Raw genomic sequence first — 17,705 nt, forward strand, 5'->3', positions numbered from 1 at the left:
CGGCTCCGGCCGCGCTGCGGGAGCGCTGCTCGAAGGCAGCGCGCGTTCCCTGCTCTGCCTCTGGGCGCTCCTTTCCTTGGGGCTTTCTTGGGTTTTTTGCTTTTTGACACCTAACGTGAACAACACGTTATCTAGCTGCCATTCGGGACGATTTTGTTTTCAAGGGAAATGAATGATGTCATTAATAATAGGGCCAGTATTGCACATTTCATTCACGAATCAGTTTGACACAAAACACCCGACCTCAGGCTGGATTATGGCAAACTATAATCCAGCGTTTGCCATATGTTTTGCCATATGACTGACATGTTGTGTTACTTGCCAGTTTCAGCCACGCTTGCCATGAAGCATTAGCGTTGAGCCTCTGTCCCAAACTGCACCATATAAGCAGCGAAGAGAGTAAAAAGAGATGGAGAAGAACGAGAATGAAAACAAAAAGATACACAGAAAAAGCAACAGTAGAGTTAATAGGGCAGATTGAGAACAGTACAATAAATACTAGACGTAACTTGATATTTTAAAGGGCAAGGTATTTATAATATAATTTACATCCATTTAATCAGGTTGGTTTTAGTTCAGAATGGACTAAATACATTTGTAAAACAATAAAATGTAAGTTCTTTTCCTCATCTTTTTCACATATAGGCTTAGTAGAAAGTTGATAAATATATGCTTTCTCTTAAAGCAATGACTGTTGTAATTGGGTGTTTTAGTAAAACAATGTTAAATTTATTTTTCCGAGACCTACCGGACGTCACAGTACAGGAAAGGCAGTTTCTGCAGTACCTGTGAATGGCTGCAAAAAGATCCTCAGTAGTCCTTGGTCTCGCTGGTGTTGCCACTCCATCTGTCTCTTCCCCATAGCCACTGCTCGGCAGGAATGAACTGTTGGCTGTGTCTGATTCAAACACCTCCACTGTGCAAAGAGAATGAACAACACAGTCAGTCTGTCATGCTAACGCCACGGGCATGTAATCCTGAAACCAGCCCTCACTGCCACTAAGGAGAAGCATCCAATGGACTGAGTGCAGCGCTGTCATTATGGTGATTTCAGATCAACGCTTGCTTAGGGAACTGCAGTGCATGAAATGCCTGTGCTTGCTCACACACAACAGGCGGAGAACAGTAACAAAAGAAAACTTGTATGGTTTCCACTAAAATACAAAACCAAAATTAACGAATTGTTTTCATAGCATGCTTTAATACTAGCACGGGTAAATAAAGCATCATTTTCTTTCTGTGTCTGCAACAATGCAAAGTCAGAAAAGAACTGCAAGAAAACTCATTAAATATAATCAGATCCCTGCGACGTTTTAGTTGTAAAAATCACAAGAGGTTCTGCCCTCTACAGAATCCCACCTCAATGCTAGGATGGCTATTCTCACTCCCCACCTTCTCTGAAATAGCTACTGCTACATCTGAGTTAGTCAGAAAAGAGACTCACCACTTTCGTTCTCTTGAGATAGGTGCCCGTCAGTGTTACTGCCACTGTCTTGGCTGCTCCCTGAACTGCTTCCTTCATCAAAAGCAGACTGCTCCTCCTGCCTGGGTTCTTCTTGAACTGGTGATGCAGCAGGCTGTACCACAAAGGCATTCGCTCCCACTGTCTCAGAGAAGGTGAATCCAGCAGCTCCTCCCTCAGGAACCAGGCTGCCAGAGTCCATCTCGCTAGAACCGAGTCCATCTGTAAGACAATTTCTCGCCTCCTCACAGTGTGCAAGCACAGCGTCTCTCTTAGTTGGGCTTCTGGCAGTATCACTCACTTCAGCTGCTTTCTCCACTGTAAGGTCTAACTGTGGAGGTGGTACCAGAAGGAACAGCTTGGGTTTCTTTGATATAGGAGGTGGTTTCTTGCTTGGCAATACAACCAGAGTCTTGTCAGGAGATGTTGGTGACCCCTGAAGTGACACGCCAGAAAGGAGGTCTTCACTCTGCACTGAGGACTCAGGTGTGTCATCAGTGGCTGACCCCAGAGCATCAGCTTCAGGAGACTTCTTCAGACCTACTGCACTCACAGGCTTTTGATCACAGTCAAGTACACGTGTGTTATCAGAGAGAATGAGAGGAGAACCCCGAGACAGCGTTTGAACTACATTTTTAAATGAAGTGCCTGGAGTTTTCATTTCCTCATCGCCTAAGCTGCTACTGAGTTTTAGTGAGAGAGATGGCTTTAGCGAAGACTGTGATGATGGATTTGCAGTACCCTTTTCCTGAGAAGTGGTTTCAGAAGCAGATTCAGCTGATGGCTCACCTTCTGTTGATTTTTTCACAGACCTCAACTGCACCATTTGCAGTGCTTTGGTGGTTACTAATGGCATCACAGGTCTCGATGCATCTTGCTTAGTGAGTGGCTGTTTCACCGGACTGTAGCAAGAATCGTCCTGGTTGCGTTTCTTAAAAGAAAACTGCGGGTATATTGTTGCACCTTTTGTTATTTTGGGATCAAGCGGTGGTGCTGGTGGCGGGACAGCTATGGAGCAAGAAGGAGGAGGAGGAACAGGCGAAGAGAATGAACTGATGGAGGCTTCTTGAGGAAACCATGGAACAGTCTGAGCAAAGGAAGAATTTACACTGGCTTCTGGCGGAGGAGGGGGAAAGGTGGGAGAGGCAGACAATGGTGACAGATCCATGACTTCTGCTGGAGGAGGAGGAGGGGGAGGAGAAAGTTCAGGGCAACGTGGAGGTGTTGGAAGAGGAGGTGGTGGAGGAGGCGCACCAGAATCCGGAGGAGGGCTCAGAGCAGGGTCCAGTTTCTTCACACTCACACTCCCTTCAGTAGATGTATTTGAAGAAAGAGAAGTGGATGATGAAGACATGGAGACAGAAGACAGAAGAGAGGACTTCCTTTCAGGCACTTTAGGCTTCAGCTTGGATTTCCCACTTCCTGATGATGCAGATTTTACAAGTACAGGCACTGGAGTAAGCGCAGTGGGTGTATTGGACTGGCTGGAGTACCCACTTGATGGTGATGTGACTCGGTGGGATTTCTCTGGAGAAGCACTCTTTGGTTTGGCCAGTCCACTGGGCACTTGTGGCACAGAAGCCCTTGAGCCATCACTGAAGTGGCTGATGCTGTAATCGCTCAGAGCAGATGATGTACTGGCAGAATGGGTCACCGGAGATTTCACCTGGTCGTCTGCCACTGCAGCATAGTCGCTGTAGTAACCCCACTGGTCAGCGTACTCCGACTTTATGCTACTTGTCTCACTCTGGGAGGGAGTGACTGTGCAGATGGAGTACAGGTTTGGAGCAGTGGTGGACATCATGCCGCTGCTCGCACTGACCGAGCTTTGGCTGCGGGAGCGCAACACCCAGGGATCCTCATAATCACTGCAGGGGCTCTGGGAAGGGGAGCTGCCATTTTTGCACTTAAGATTCAGCTGCAGAGAATGCTGGAGCGTGGCAATGAGTGTTTCATCAAGTACCTGTCCATTGGATTGGGCTTTTTTCTTAGGTATCCTTCTGAGTGAGTCTGTTCTGGATGGTGGCAAAGGTGGCTTCTTTGCCTTTTTCAGTGAGATGTTTCTTGCAAGGGATTTGTCACCTTGGCCTGACTGGTCATCCTGATGTTTCTTCTCCTTTCCTTCAAAGACATTTACCACGTTGTCTCTGGGGTTCTCAAAACCATTAGTACTGTTGCATGGAATGTCTGACTTCAGTCTGGAGTCCATATGCATGGGGCCGTAATAGCCATCGTGGTCCAAAGAATACAGGGAAGTCGAATCGTCCCTGATCGACGTCCTCTCCAGGCTGCTGCTGCTCAGGTTGCTGCCGGGCGTGGCACAGCCTGGTGTGGTACAAACCACCTTGCGTGAAGGGGTCTCACTGTTTTCTGAAGACTTGTACAACCAATGCTCTGTGCTGCTCACTGCTGCGTGTGCTCTCTCTCCAGAATAGCTGGATTCACTCCGACCATCGCTGTCCTGGGAAGGGCTTGCTAAAGCAGCAGTGTTCCTACAGCTGTAGCTCATGCTCTGAGACCCAGCCTCTGCATTCCCAGGAGTGCTAAGAGAGACAGCAGAGTCACCAAGAGAAAGCATCATGACAGTGTTAGATGGGATGGTATCTGAAGTCTGTGAGTGACGTGTGGAGCTACTCTCACTCCAGTTACCACTTGAAGAATGGTGATCTTCTTTCCCACTTATTGCACTGCTGGCAGCAGGATTGTCTCTTGGATTTGGGTAGGCAGTGGAGCTGGTAATTTTACTATCCAATGATCCAACACTCTGGGCAGCGTGAATAAGGATAACTTCTGAGGAGGATGACAGTGTTGCATTGGGTATGATGCTCGTTGAGTAGGTGGCATGAGGAGAGACCACACATGCTGGGCTTGAGGGCTTCTCGCTATCACAGCTTCTCACCTCTTGGGACTTTGGCCTCGACAGGGTCCCCATCGTGGGATTATTCCTCAGATGCACAACACTATCATCCACTTGCAATTTACTTATCTGGTGGGGTAAAGTGCCAGCAATGTCTTCTGTCTGCCTCGACATCATGCTCTGTGTCTGATCTAGGGACTGCAGAGACACTCTCGCACCAACCCGAGGCAAGCTGTGAAAACCTATGTCGTCATTTTGGCGGGAAGCAAAAACTGCAGCAGAGTCACTCATCACCGACATGTTTCCAGATGAGCTGGAGAACTGAGACATCTGGGCTGCAATGCCTTGTCCTTTCTGTGCTCGTATTCTTCTCATTGAAGGGGGCACAACTTTAACTTCCTCCGTCTGGCAGCTGGTGTCCTTGGTTTCGGAGCGCTGCATAGCAGAGCGATAGCTGTCTAGTCTCCCTAGCGTGGAACAGTGATCTGGGACATACATCGAATGCCCTCGGAAATCACTTTGGCCAGTACCAACTGCTGGAGTCAAAATAAAATAATTATTTCTTGAAGTGCAAATTCACATTTATCTTCTCACTCATTCAAAAAAAACCCAACCCAGCAAACTGCTCAATCCCCTGCTCCTTCTTCTGAAGAAGAATCTGCAACAATGGATTTTTCAGAGGCATCGTCTGTTTTCTGCATTTCTCTTCCCTTTTTCCATATTACCAGGAACCTCCTGCTTACAGAATCATCTGCGTTCCTGCCGCACATTCGACACATGAAATCCTCTGTTTATGACATGGCAATAATTTCCATAGTAATCAGTTGTGTCAGAAACCAAGTAGTACTATTTGACTTCCAGTAGGCAACGCAGCAGGAACAGACAAAAGCCTGAGAAACGTGAAGTGTGTTCCCATGCTAATGCCTCATGCAATAAAGAAAAGGGGAAGGAAATCTGGAGACTAATACGAATAAAAAATTCTGCTTTTTACAAGCATTACATTTCAGAAAAAAATATTTCAGGAGACACAGATAGCTCTCCAAGTCCTGCAGCTTGTCTGAAAGAATGCTACCACATGGAAACGTGAATTGTTTTACCACAAATAATACATACTTATAACAGCATTTATATAAACATTATCCGACACTGCAAAGAAAACTATTAGATAACGTTTCTCCATACAACTGTATTTTCTATTTACCATAAAGGAAAAATTCTAAGAACTGGGGAAAAGAAACAGCTGGTATTGATGGTTGTGTCATCCTCAGCACCATCAGGAAATAAAAAAAATAACCACTTTTTCTAAAAGAAGGAATAATCACATTGGCATAACTCTCCCCACCCCCAACTTTGAAGATAATGGAAAACCAGTTTTAGTTCAAAATATAGTTATCATTGGGTCAACAGAAAGGATTCTAGGGCTCTTTTATATTTACAGTTTTATTGGTAGTTGCCTTTTAAAATCACAAACCAGGGGACTGCTTTAAAATTAGTCTGTGTAAGGCTGTTGCTTTTGAATTCAGTTGCGTTGCTGTATAAATAGCAAGAGAGAGGCAGGCGTGCTGCTGGAGATGCTGGTAAGGATGCCACACATATGTCACTGTGGGGGAAAACTGGTTATTTCAAGTCTCCGCCTTAGCGAGTCTCAGGAGCAATGAAGTAGCACGCCTGAAAGGAATGTTCTCCTTTCATATTTACTATATGAAACTGTACTGGGAGGATAGGTATTCTTATCATGCAGCTTTAAACACCACTTAAAGGACATTTAATCATCCTGCTGCTTGGCAGGCAAAAGAGGCATTTAGGGTAAGGAAAACAGGGCTCTGAAAAGGCTACAGTTAAAGCAGCACACACAAAAAAGATTGTTTACTTCTTTTCCTCAGGCATGTAAGCAGTCTTTCAGCAGCTTGAAGCCTAGTTAGTTTGCTTTGTGTAAATTCTCTTGCTCTCACAAAAATGCAGCCTCTTTCTGCTTCTGGTAGAGGTTTGCTGCAAAGCTAGATACTCAGATGCTGGCAAATGTCTTGGATAATCTAATACGAGATACTGTCAGAACAGATGGACTACTGCAGCCAACCAAGAGAGGGATTTGCATATTCTGTATACAGTTATTAAGAACTGTACAGTAAGAAAAATAATCTTCCTTTCCAGGTATATTTTTTCTATGCAATCAGTGCACCCCTTTGGTTAAGACAGAGAAAAACAGCAAAGTAGACATTACGAATGTTTCTGGAACCATGACATCACTGATATTAACTGCTGGTCAGTTAAAAATATCTGGTAATAAAGGTCTGCATGCTAAGATATGTAAATAACCAAAGAGAGGGGGTATTTTTCTTCTTCTGCCTCTGTGAAATACACACGTGCACACAAATTCACACACGCAGATGAGACAAAAGGATGGTGCTGGTGGAGAATGAAGCTGGCAGCACTACAGCAAGTATCTAATACTGTCACATACTGACCTGTGGCTGAGAGCACTTCATTTCAGTATGTGGCATGTCTGTATTGTATTCACAGAGGAAGCTAAATGCACCCTTTTTCACAAGTACTGAAATGCAGATGGGTGTTTTATGTCTGTTCAAAATGTTACTGCTAGAGAAGGTAAATGGCAAAGCAGACCAATGCTGGACTTGCTAACACCACCTTTTCTTTCTTCCAAAACAAGGACTGTTAGAATGCATTTATTGGGACATACAGCTCATGGTAAATGCACAGTGATGTCTGAAACAGAAAATTAATGGCACGGAATAAAGGAGGCCACTGAATAAAAGCGGCCACTGATGGCTATACCAAAATGCCTGGCACGGCAGCTCCTGTCCCATCCCTTGGCACACACACCCCAGCAGAGCCTGGGCACTGCCAGCTGTCCCAGCCAGAACAGTGCCAGAGCAGCACACTAACAAGAGGGCAGCATCAACAACCAACTGCAGGATGCTGCTGAGAACCAGGGCTTACCCTGGGTTTGTTACCAGAATAGATGTAATTTAGGGTCCAGCCTAATATGCTCTGGGAAACCACATAAATTGACTCAACAGCAGTAAACGTTCACAACCTCAATACTGCAGGGAAGCCCATCAGGGCAAGTCTTTGCACTAGGTGTGAGGCCTCTTCTAGTTAGAATGATTCAGAGCCCAAATAAACACAGGATTATGGAGGGCAAGACAGCACAGCTTCAGAAATACAAACTACAGGGCTACATCCTTCAATCATTCTATGGGATATGGTCAGAGAAGGATTTTTTCATGGGTGTTACTATTACAGGAATATAGCTTTGAGGTTTTAAATACTTTTTTTTTGTAGAAATGCAGCATATTCTGAAATTCTTTCCGCTTCAGTTTTGGCTTTACATGTATGGACAATATCATGCAAAGCTGTGAGGATTTACTCATTTTATAGTTCTGTTTTCTGAAGAGGGACAACAGAAATCTGCAGGGAAAATGGTTCAAAAAACCAACCAGAGGAACATTTAAGACTCAGGTATACTGGTAAAATGCTGAGGTGTTTATGATTCTGGTGAAATTCAGAGAAGGGTAGCGAGGAGTATTTTATTTGTAATCTACAAATGCCCTGTAAAACCTGCACCCACTTCTAGAGTAACACTGAAAAGTAAGGATTTTCAAAACCCCTTAAAATCTTTGTTGGTAATGCAGCTAGAAGACAAACAATCCCATTCTAAGGGACAGCTCACACCTTTGACTGCTACACTGATAATGCTAGGTTTCTCAGAAAACATCTACTTAAATAAGTAGCAGTCAGAAGATACCTTCTGCCTGCAACACAAAAATTCTTAAACTGAATCAGATCTTTTAAAGAATACCATCCACAAGCCCATCTAGTTGCAGGGACAATGTGTGAGCAGAGGCAAAAAATGTTGCAGAACCAGACATCAGGTTACAGATGCTGAACATCACGAAGTCAGAAGCAGCTGCAAACTGGGCGTGTGATAAATGTGGCTGAAAGTAATGATTGTCCTGTCTGCCTTTTATATTATCCTGTGTCCAGCAGTACTGCCATCAGTGCTATGTCCACCACAGGAGACCTGTATCTACCCTCTTTTCTTCTTCATTACCCTACTATGCTGAAAGTCTCTCTTAGGGCAAATGCTCTTCTCTAACTCACATGTTTAGAGCAGGCTCCAGCAGCAAGTAAAGAACACCCATTCTGTGGACTCTGATAGTCACTGGTGTTGTTCATTAGAGAGGACAGGGATTGAGAATGACAAATTTGGCAAATTTGATGGGGAAGAAAGTGTGTCTGTACATCATCCCTGAGCCCAGGTACTGGCTACTAGCAGTCCCCCTGTGACTCTAGCTGATGTGGTGGCACCAGCAGAGAATCAGATGAAAGGTCCTCTGCATTGAAATGAGCATGGAAAACCGAGGGTCTGAAAAGATAAACAGAGTTTGTGCTGGTGTCACAAAGTACATGCTTGTTTCAACTAGAACAAAGAAGTAGTGTCTCTTACCTTCTGACTAACCAATTCTAATGCAAGCACTTGTCTCTTATGCCATAGGCACATTCCTAAGGTGTGGTACTCTCATTGCCTCCTCATGCCTCACCTAGCAATCCTCCTGCCAACCTACTAAACTGGCTAAGTCGCTGTGCAGGCACCACAATTTAGTGTTACAAAAAATCCCCAGAGACTCTTAATCTGTTTTACCCCAGCACTTACATACTGAGTGATTTTTAACAGACACTCAACAAGAAACAGACAAGTACATTGGGCTTATGACAATTTAAAGGAATTTTCACCGTGCTTCATAAAGAATCTGTAATCTCTCAGAAGGGAGTAAAAATACTGCAGTGAATCCTGTGAAATTTTTCAGTACTGCCAGCTGAAAAATACCCTGAAATATCCTTGCATATATCACTGCCACCCTGAGAGGGAGACTTCTGATGTAAATATTGGGAATTCAAGTTTTGTTGATTCTGTTCATTTCCGTAAACAACCGACCTCTGGTGAAGTTTATATTCCTGCCATCTGTCTTTCCTCCTCCCAGTATCAAAAAGCAGATTACACCCGCTTTCTAGCACCTGATTTATGGATGGATAGCGCTAGAAATGTACAATGTTAAAAAACTACAGGTATAAACCCAGTACTAGTCAAAAGGCACAGTAACTCTGAAACAGAGATATTCTCTCCAAAGAGTGCTAAAGTTGCAAACAGAAGCAGGTGCAGAATTACTTGGCTGGAACAGCTAGGTATTTGTGTGGCATTTCTGTAGGACCAATGGGTATCTGGGACTCTTCTTACCCATGGGACCTGTAACTTGAGTGACTGCTAGCTCTGGAGGGACTAACTGGAGAAGAGTATCAGTTAAGAGGAGTCTTTAATAGAACAGTTGAGTTTCCAGAGATCAGAAGGACTTATCTGCGCCCACGTTGCTGAGATGGAATTGTTTCCTCTCTGGCATGTCAAAGGAGAGCTTCAACAGTCCCAAATAATACCTGAGACACCAAATGGTACCACCAGGGGTCTGAGCTGTCTGGCAAGAAAGCAAATGAAGGACTGACAGTTCAGGTGTCAGTCATACCCATCCCTATGACTGACACGACATCCTACAGGTGACAACTCCTTGTGAGCTACTGAAAAAATACACTTTTCAAAGTATTTTCCCTTTTCAAAGGTAAATAAGCTGAAAAAATGGTACGAGGTCATTCTAACCCTTTCAACCCTTAGGTCAGGAAGGGGGAAAAAATGTACATGGGGCAAAAAAAAATCACAGAACCAAAAAGATGATGACTTTCATCTATAAGATGGGAAAAAAAGCATTTAAATAATCCAAAGGAAGTACACACAAAGCATAAAATCAAAAGACATTTTTGGAGACCAAGAGGACAGAAACTTTCTGTTGGAATTAAAAAAACCATCAAAATGCTTGTCAGAAGAAGGAGGAATAAAAAGGTGGAAAAGTTGAAGATGTTTTCCTCTCCCCTGTTTTGGTGAGGTATGTTTATTAGCAACTGTGGTGGAACTGATACTCAGGTCTGGGACCTGCTCCTCCTGAAAGACAGGGAGGGAGTCTGGGACACCAGAAGCTGCCCACTGGTGTCTGGTGCTGAGCTCTGGAGAAACACTCACAACCAGGTAACTTGGAACCTCCACAAAAACAAATTTAGTCTGAGTCAGACCCTAGAGCACTGACACAAAGAAAGGACCATGGAAAGGTGGAAAGCATTTTGCTGCCTTTATTTCATCTGGAGAGTTGGAACACGTGAAGGAAGCTGATGATAACCAAGAGCCAAGAAATGAGCAAGGCCAGTGACAGGTTCTTCTAGAGAGGTGCTCATCTCAACCAAACTTCTCTTTGGGAATCACCTTCTTGTCTGACAGGGGGGAATATAGGTTTGCATCTAAGGTACCATCTGAAGAAAACATCTAGACACAATGGATAATGGCAACACAGAGCAGAGAAACTGAGAGCACTTGAAGTAAAACATTTCCAAGTTTCTTGCTCTTTCTGCAGTTTTGATCCAACACTGACTCCCATTAAATATGTATGTAATATTTATGTTCTGTAAGACAAGGAAGGTAATTCAGAAGTATGCAGAACTGATTTTTTTCATTGCTGTGTTTGGCAGAGAGAAGAATGCTTTGCCTTCTCCTATTACTTTGGTGTCACTCTGCTAAATAGTACTGAAAGGGTCCTGCTGTTAAAAAACAACTTCAAAAAGTAACTCCTATCTCTAAACTGGTAGACACCTCACATTCTTACTCTTTCTCAGAATCCCATCTATGATGTTGCATTTTATTTATGCAGAATTTTCTATGCAGAATTTTCCAGTCTACACAGAGAGACTGGTTCATTACTGGAAGACACCTGTGAAAACACAATAGCATTTCAATGCTAAAATGCAACAATGTTTAAAGATAGCTTAAGCACATGGGTGCAGTTAATGTTTCCTTTCAGTACGTCTGGCTGAATTCTATGAGGGTACCACATCCGCTGAGCTCAGGCCAGCAGCCAGTGCAGGCTTTCTCTTCTGCTTGGTCCCTTATGTTCCAAAGGACCCGAAGCAGCCAGGGGAGAACCCCAGCAGCCTGGCCCGGCAGAAGTTCTTCCAGGCTCTCTCACAAGAAATGAAAATAGTCCAAAGCCTGGTTGAAGCTTTGAGGTTCTCTCAAGTTTCTGCTTCCTTCTGAAGGATAAACAAGATGTTACAAGAATCTGCTGTATATGTTAGTTATTTAGCCTGCACGCAGCAACTCTGGTGTACCAAGGGATTTTAATCTTTGTGTAAATATTATAGCCATTCACAGCAATGCTTTAGGGGAGAAACAAAGAGATTTATTCAGCTGAAACCACAGGGAGAATGTCAATAGGCATAATGCAATTGCTTGATTTGGAGTTTAGTCCAGATACTTGTTCTGATCAAATGAACTGTGGAATGTTTTAAAACAACTCCTTGCTTGTTTTGGGACAGCGTAAGAGAAATAGGGAATGGACTGCTACAGAAATATTTGGGGAGTGACGGGGGGGAGGGAGGGGAGAAAAGGCAGAAAGAGCACTGAACAGGGATGGGGGAGACTTGCAGTTATTCCCAGCCTTGTCAGCAGCCTGGTGGCTGACTCTGGCTAAGTCACTTCACTGCAGCATGTCTGGTTTCCTCAGGTGCAAGACAAAGACACTATCACTCTTTTCAAGTGTACTTCATGTCTTGTGATGGAAAGCAATACGCTGACAGGATGGACACTGCCCTCACAGACTTCTCCTGGCACACAATTTGCTCTCTGGAAGACACACAACCACCACAGAAACAACATGGAGCTCCTCAGACAACTTCTGCCATAGGGCAGATGGCTGAAGCCTTAAGTGCCTGCAGGTTGTGGGCCAGGGAACCATCCCAAGAGAGCTCCTACGGTGGGATACTGCCAGTCCACAACTTAAAACAGAAGCCAAGGAAAGCCTCCAAGCAGTACAACATGAAATGTGCTCAGCACAGAGATGAAAGATGAAAATCAGGGTATAAAACTTGTCACCCTTAGTGAACAGATTGGCAAAAGTCACAAACCTCTTTTAAGGCATTAACTGAAGAATTCTTTTTAGGATAGATGCCAACTGCATTCTCAGTTTACTCCACCAAATAAAACTACAGTTGATGTTTTCAAGCATGAAACATCTTTTTGAAGTGGCCAAGATGTAACCTCTACGTTTTGTAAATGCTTTCTCGAGGCAGAGGATTCCCATGGCAGGGCACTGTTTCATTACAGATGCTGAAGGAGCACAGTTCCACTCACAAACTTCTCTGCATGTAATTGTTTGTTTCTTGGCTTTCTCTATGCCTGACCCTCTACCTCATTTCAAACCTATCCAGACAAGCTACAAATTTTTGCTTCTGTTTCTGAAAAATCCAGAAAAATAACCAAGAATTGAAGACATAATTAAAAAATAAATAGATGCAAAACACAACGTAGTAAAACTTACTGAAATCATCAATATATGGAGATGATTTCACATGTAAAGCACCAAAATTATGTTCTGCCAGACTATTTTAAAATATATTCCTCCTCTACTGAGAAAAAAAAAAGGGGGGTGGGGAGGAGGGCATACTTTTATCTCTGAAGTTGTAATTTGGGAAAAACTGAATTAATTTTTCAAAAAATAAACTAAACACAATTTAAATCGAAGAGTTCTGCAAAAAGTGTCTGAAAGGTCTGCCAAAATTCAGCTTTGAATTCACATCTGCGGCAAAGTATGAAGGAGGACTGCCTGAGGTAGTGTAAGTGGGACCAAATAGGTAACTTTCCTTTAGAATATATGGAATAGCTAAAAAACCCAGGTAAATTACTGCCAATCAAAACCACAGATATTTAAGGGGTTGCCACAACTGAACTGGAAAATAGGTTTTTAACTCTTGATGCAATCCTTGCCAGATTCAGGAGGGCATCCATGAACTGATTTACTCCACTAAGTAATTACTCATAAGCCAATACGCCTGCTCACTTCAGTTTTGCTTTGGTGAACATCCTGGAGAAGACGACCAAATCTGAAGGAAAGCATTGAAGTCCACAAACTTACATCCCTGCAGATTTTCATTGTACCAGTACACCATTTTCCAAACACCCTGTTCCCTTTAACAGATGGAAGTCAACAGATTAAAGGTCCCAACTTCCCAATGCAAGAGGCGGCAAGGAGGCACACACATATTTGGAACTGAAATAGGCTATCAGACTGTATTGGTTTCATGAGCACTGGTAATGTTATTAGTTGAGTCATGATAAGCAGTGACAATGAACAGTGGATGGAATACAGTTCTGATGAGCCATACCTAGCTCCTTTTGTATGTTGTCAGGGATTCCTGTAATAGTCTTTCTCCTTTTGACTTTCTTCGGCCGTCTTACCACCGTGTCTGTGTAAATTAGAGACCGCCGAATGCTGGCTTGGCGGTCGAAATTCTCCCCTAATACATGGTAGAACAAGCAAAGCAACATTACTTCCAAGCACACTGACATCATGCACTTTCTTCCACTAGTTTTGTTGTAGAAATGGAAAAAAAGGCATTAATAAATGATGTTAGCTATGTCCTACAATGAAGGTTTACACTGAAGGAAGATACAGCACACTGTCACAGTAAGGCTTTACACACAAATATCCATTACACAGTACTGCATGTTTTAAAAGGAATTTTGGCTTTCTGAGCCCAGTTCATATTTAGTGAGAGGAGCTCTAATTCCACAAGCAAAGAGAATCCTTGCTTTAATTTGGCCCTTTATAGGTTTTTCTGTGGTTTTGTTAATTTATTTTTAAGTAATGAGCTGCAGAAAAAGCAAATCTGCTCATGAAAATGAAAGATCTCAATGGTTTACGCAGGAACAGACATTCCTACTGGCAACAGCTATTATGATGTCTTTGCACAGCTCCATCATTAAGTCACATGAGGCCCTTCTTTTTCATTCCAAGTTGCTCTGAACCTGTCAAGTGTACCACATTTCTGGTGTTGATCTTTTAACACAATACAAATAAGAGCTATGGAGCACGCAGAGATCAAACTGATCTTGTGGACTCATAAATATTTCAGAGTGAAAGCTGCTTAAAATGGAAACTTTACAGATGATTATAAAAATATACCATGGCAAGAGCTGAAAAAATGTGTAAGTGCACTTTGCCAGACAAAGCCTTATGATGACCATGTGCTGTATCATAATGGGACCCAGAAGCACCACTATCATAAAGCAGCTTTTCTTTAGGAATTCACTTTAGTTTAGAGGTTTATAATTTGGCCATTTTACTAGTAGTAAGATAAAAATTGCCCTATAGATCGTGAACTAATTCTCTGTCACTTTAAAATTTTAAGAGCTAACCCCCGTAGCTCACATTAAGTTCCATTTTTAGAAGTTTAAGCATTTTAAAGCACTGCTCAGTGTCCTTTAGATGGCCCATTTAAAACTTAAAGGCAGAAAAACTTTGATATACATTGTACATGTTTTTTTCCACTGTACACTTCTTTGAAAATCAATGACCGAATTATTTACCTCTAAAAAGTGATTAATGCACAGTAACTAATACATCATAAAAATTACCCCTGGCTGACTGCACATCAGTATGATGTGCGTCGTGCGAGTAGCGTAGAAAACCTCATTGCCTCTATAACAGTTAAAGATACAGTCATATATTAAAGTATAGCATGTGGACTTGAGAAAATGCAAGGAAAAAATGTAGCATTTTCATTCACCATGTTGTAAATAGAAAGACTCTGACTCTGTTTGACTGGAGCCTTGACCATGGGCCACACTTGTGCTGAATGGAATTCTTGCAGTTATGAAATGCCGGTTTCATCCAACTTTTGGACTGACTGAAATCAGATTAAGGGGAGGAGAGGAAGCCCATGGGAACTACAAAATTTAGAGCTGTGGATCCCACTGGCTTAGTAGAAGTCCTGAAATATTGAGACAGACTATCCACTGTCTCAAGCAGTACCAGTATTAGGATGTTAGGACCCATACGGGGCAAGAGTCAGGACATTAGGTTATCCTGTCATGCAGGATGATAAAAATAATTCCAGCCACATTATAATGAATCCAACAGATTTGAAGGATAAAGTTTTGCATCTCTCATCATATCTTTATCCACTCAAAGGCCAACAATTACGCCTGAGATGGTGATTGCAATGAACTATAATGTAGCCAGATCTGAATGCCCTGGAATAAAATGTTAAGTGATAAGCACAGGGTGCAAACAAGGAGAGAGTCTTTCACATGAAGCCTCAGACAGCACAAACAGGATGGCCATGGGGAAATGTTACTGTGCCAACAGATCCACAGTAACTTGTTCCAAAGGAGCTACCTAAGAGCTAACTCAACCAATCCATCTTTAATGGCTTTTGATACACAAAGGCCACAATGCAAATCCGTAGAATTTCAAAATAACAACTTCAATGAAATCCAACAAGCAAAATCAGAATGTCTCAGTCTTTTCTTTCTTCATTGTCATCTTTTTCATTTTAGAAAATATCAATGTCAATGTGAAGTATATTTTACAGATATAAGGATACTTTTCTCCTTCTCTTACAGGTTTGTAATAAATCATCTGGGTATTCCTTATATACTTTACTCAGTTGTCCCTCATGCAGTATATTCAGTTTCCATGGATTCACAGAGAATATGTAAGTATGTGCTTAAATCTCACTGAAGTCAGTCAAGCTGGACACAAGCAAATGCTTAAAAAATATGTAAGTATGTGCTTAAATCTCAGTCAGTCAAGCTGGACACAAGCAAATGCTTAAATATTTTGCAGGATCCAGCCTGGCACTGATCACCTCCACCACTACCAGACTCCTCCATCTGGAAAGAAAGTTAGCTCCGGAAAACCCACAAGAACAGACACCATTATATATCTTTTAACCCACAGGATATGCAAATGCCAAGACTGGCCACCACTGAAAAATTCAGTCCAACCCCTTCCAGGCCAGAATAAAGCTCAGCCCAGGCACTCTCAGACTTAAACCGCTTCCAAATCTGGATGTCTAGTCAGCAGTTTGTCAGCCTAATGCAATGCCCCTGCACCTTCACGCTATCCAACAGATTTTTATGACTACTGTATTAGTTGCAATCTGTTCACCAAAGAGCCCTGAAAGCTGAACTCATGGAGCATTTATTGCACAGCCACGTGAGAGGCCTTTGTAGCAGAATCACTACTAATGCACTGCTGAAAACGTTACCAATTGCCAGCAGTCTCTTCAAAGGTTAACCTTTTATTTCATGCCAGGAGTAATAAAATGGAAGTGTTGTGACCTCTCTTCTGGGAGAGTGAGAAAGAGAGTGTGTGAAGGGAAAAGCCAAATCAAAACAAAACCCCTCAATGGTTTGTTCCATTTTATGTTGAACAAACTGCACAGAATTTCTTGTCAGTTTTTTTCCTGTCTCGTGCAGTAACATAAGGAATTTCACAAAATAAAATTACTCGGTGTGTGGGAGAGCAGAGGAGGGGAGCAGATTGTGACTTTTTAAAGAGGAACAAGGACAGCAGCTTTTTCAGTATGTTGTGAGTGGCTCACCTCGCTTGCCCTGTTTCACAGTAACAATGTAATTATTTCAAGGGAAAGGGAATGGTGGATCCTGGAGACCAGACCACATGGTGCAACAGCAGTCTTCCTCTAATGCCCTCCCTTTTTATCTCTTCCAATTACCATGTTTATAAGGGAGTAAGTGCTTAACCACACACTCCAGAAAGGCGAGGTAAAATATGCACGTGCAGCATTTCAAACAAAAAAGTTGAGAATCGCAGAGTTTTCCGAGTGCTGTTACTAACAATTTAGTGCTGAACTAAACAACTCAGGGGACACAAGGTTCACTACACCAGTCAAATTATGCAGGTTGAAGTCACAAACATAATTTATCCAAACAAGGTGATGTTCTACATGACGATGAATTAAATCTATGAGTTATTTGATCCCTTTCCCTCATCCTTCTTTCCATCTGTTTACTTCCCCCGTACCTTTTGCAGTATGCAGGGTCATTAAATCAAACAACAGATTACTGTTTCTCCAAGTATACTGTGTTCCTGCTGTCACAACATCTAAGCCCTACTCAAGCTTATTGATTATGTCAGATTATCCATTGTTCCTGTAACTTGGCCTTCTGCATCTGTATCCTAAATTCCCTAGATGATGCCAACTGCCCTAGTAACATTTCAGCATTGCATATATTTTCCTTCTATTAGTTTTCCAGAGGTGGGGCGTTCATGATTTCATGTTGTCTTCATCTGTTTACTTCAAATATTTTCTGCTGTTTATTTAAGAAATAATTTCTCGTTGATTTCTCAGAGCTTACTAATGTTTGTAACAGATGTCCTGCTCCTATACTAATAGAATATTTAAATAGTATTAAATAATACTAATTAAAATACTAGTTTATAAAAATACAGGTGAAAAAAGCACTGCTAG

The 17,705-nt window shown here is 42.5% G+C and overlaps 1 protein-coding gene across 6 annotated transcripts in view; it reads right to left on the reverse strand.

Annotated features, from left to right (window-relative positions):
- The window catches only part of NHSL1 (NHS like 1), a 109,134-nt gene that overhangs the window by 10,456 nt on the left and 80,973 nt on the right, over nt 1-17,705 (reverse strand). For 4 of the 6 annotated variants that reach the window (XM_017737205.1, XM_017737204.1, XM_017737208.1 and 1 more), the window contains 3 exons: nt 13,593-13,724; nt 1,445-4,855; nt 787-916 (listed from right to left, as the gene is read on the reverse strand). In XM_017737205.1, the coding sequence (XP_017592694.1) occupies nt 787-916; nt 1,445-4,855; nt 13,593-13,724 (3,673 nt within the window). The remainder of the gene's footprint in view (nt 1-786; nt 917-1,444; nt 4,856-13,592; nt 13,725-17,705) is intronic. The other 2 variants (XM_017737206.1, XM_008635974.2) reach the window with 2 other exon arrangements.

This window comes from Corvus brachyrhynchos, unplaced genomic scaffold (genome assembly GCF_000691975.1).
Source record: "Corvus brachyrhynchos isolate BGI_N302 unplaced genomic scaffold, ASM69197v1 scaffold6, whole genome shotgun sequence".
Lineage (NCBI taxonomy): Eukaryota > Metazoa > Chordata > Aves > Passeriformes > Corvidae > Corvus > Corvus brachyrhynchos.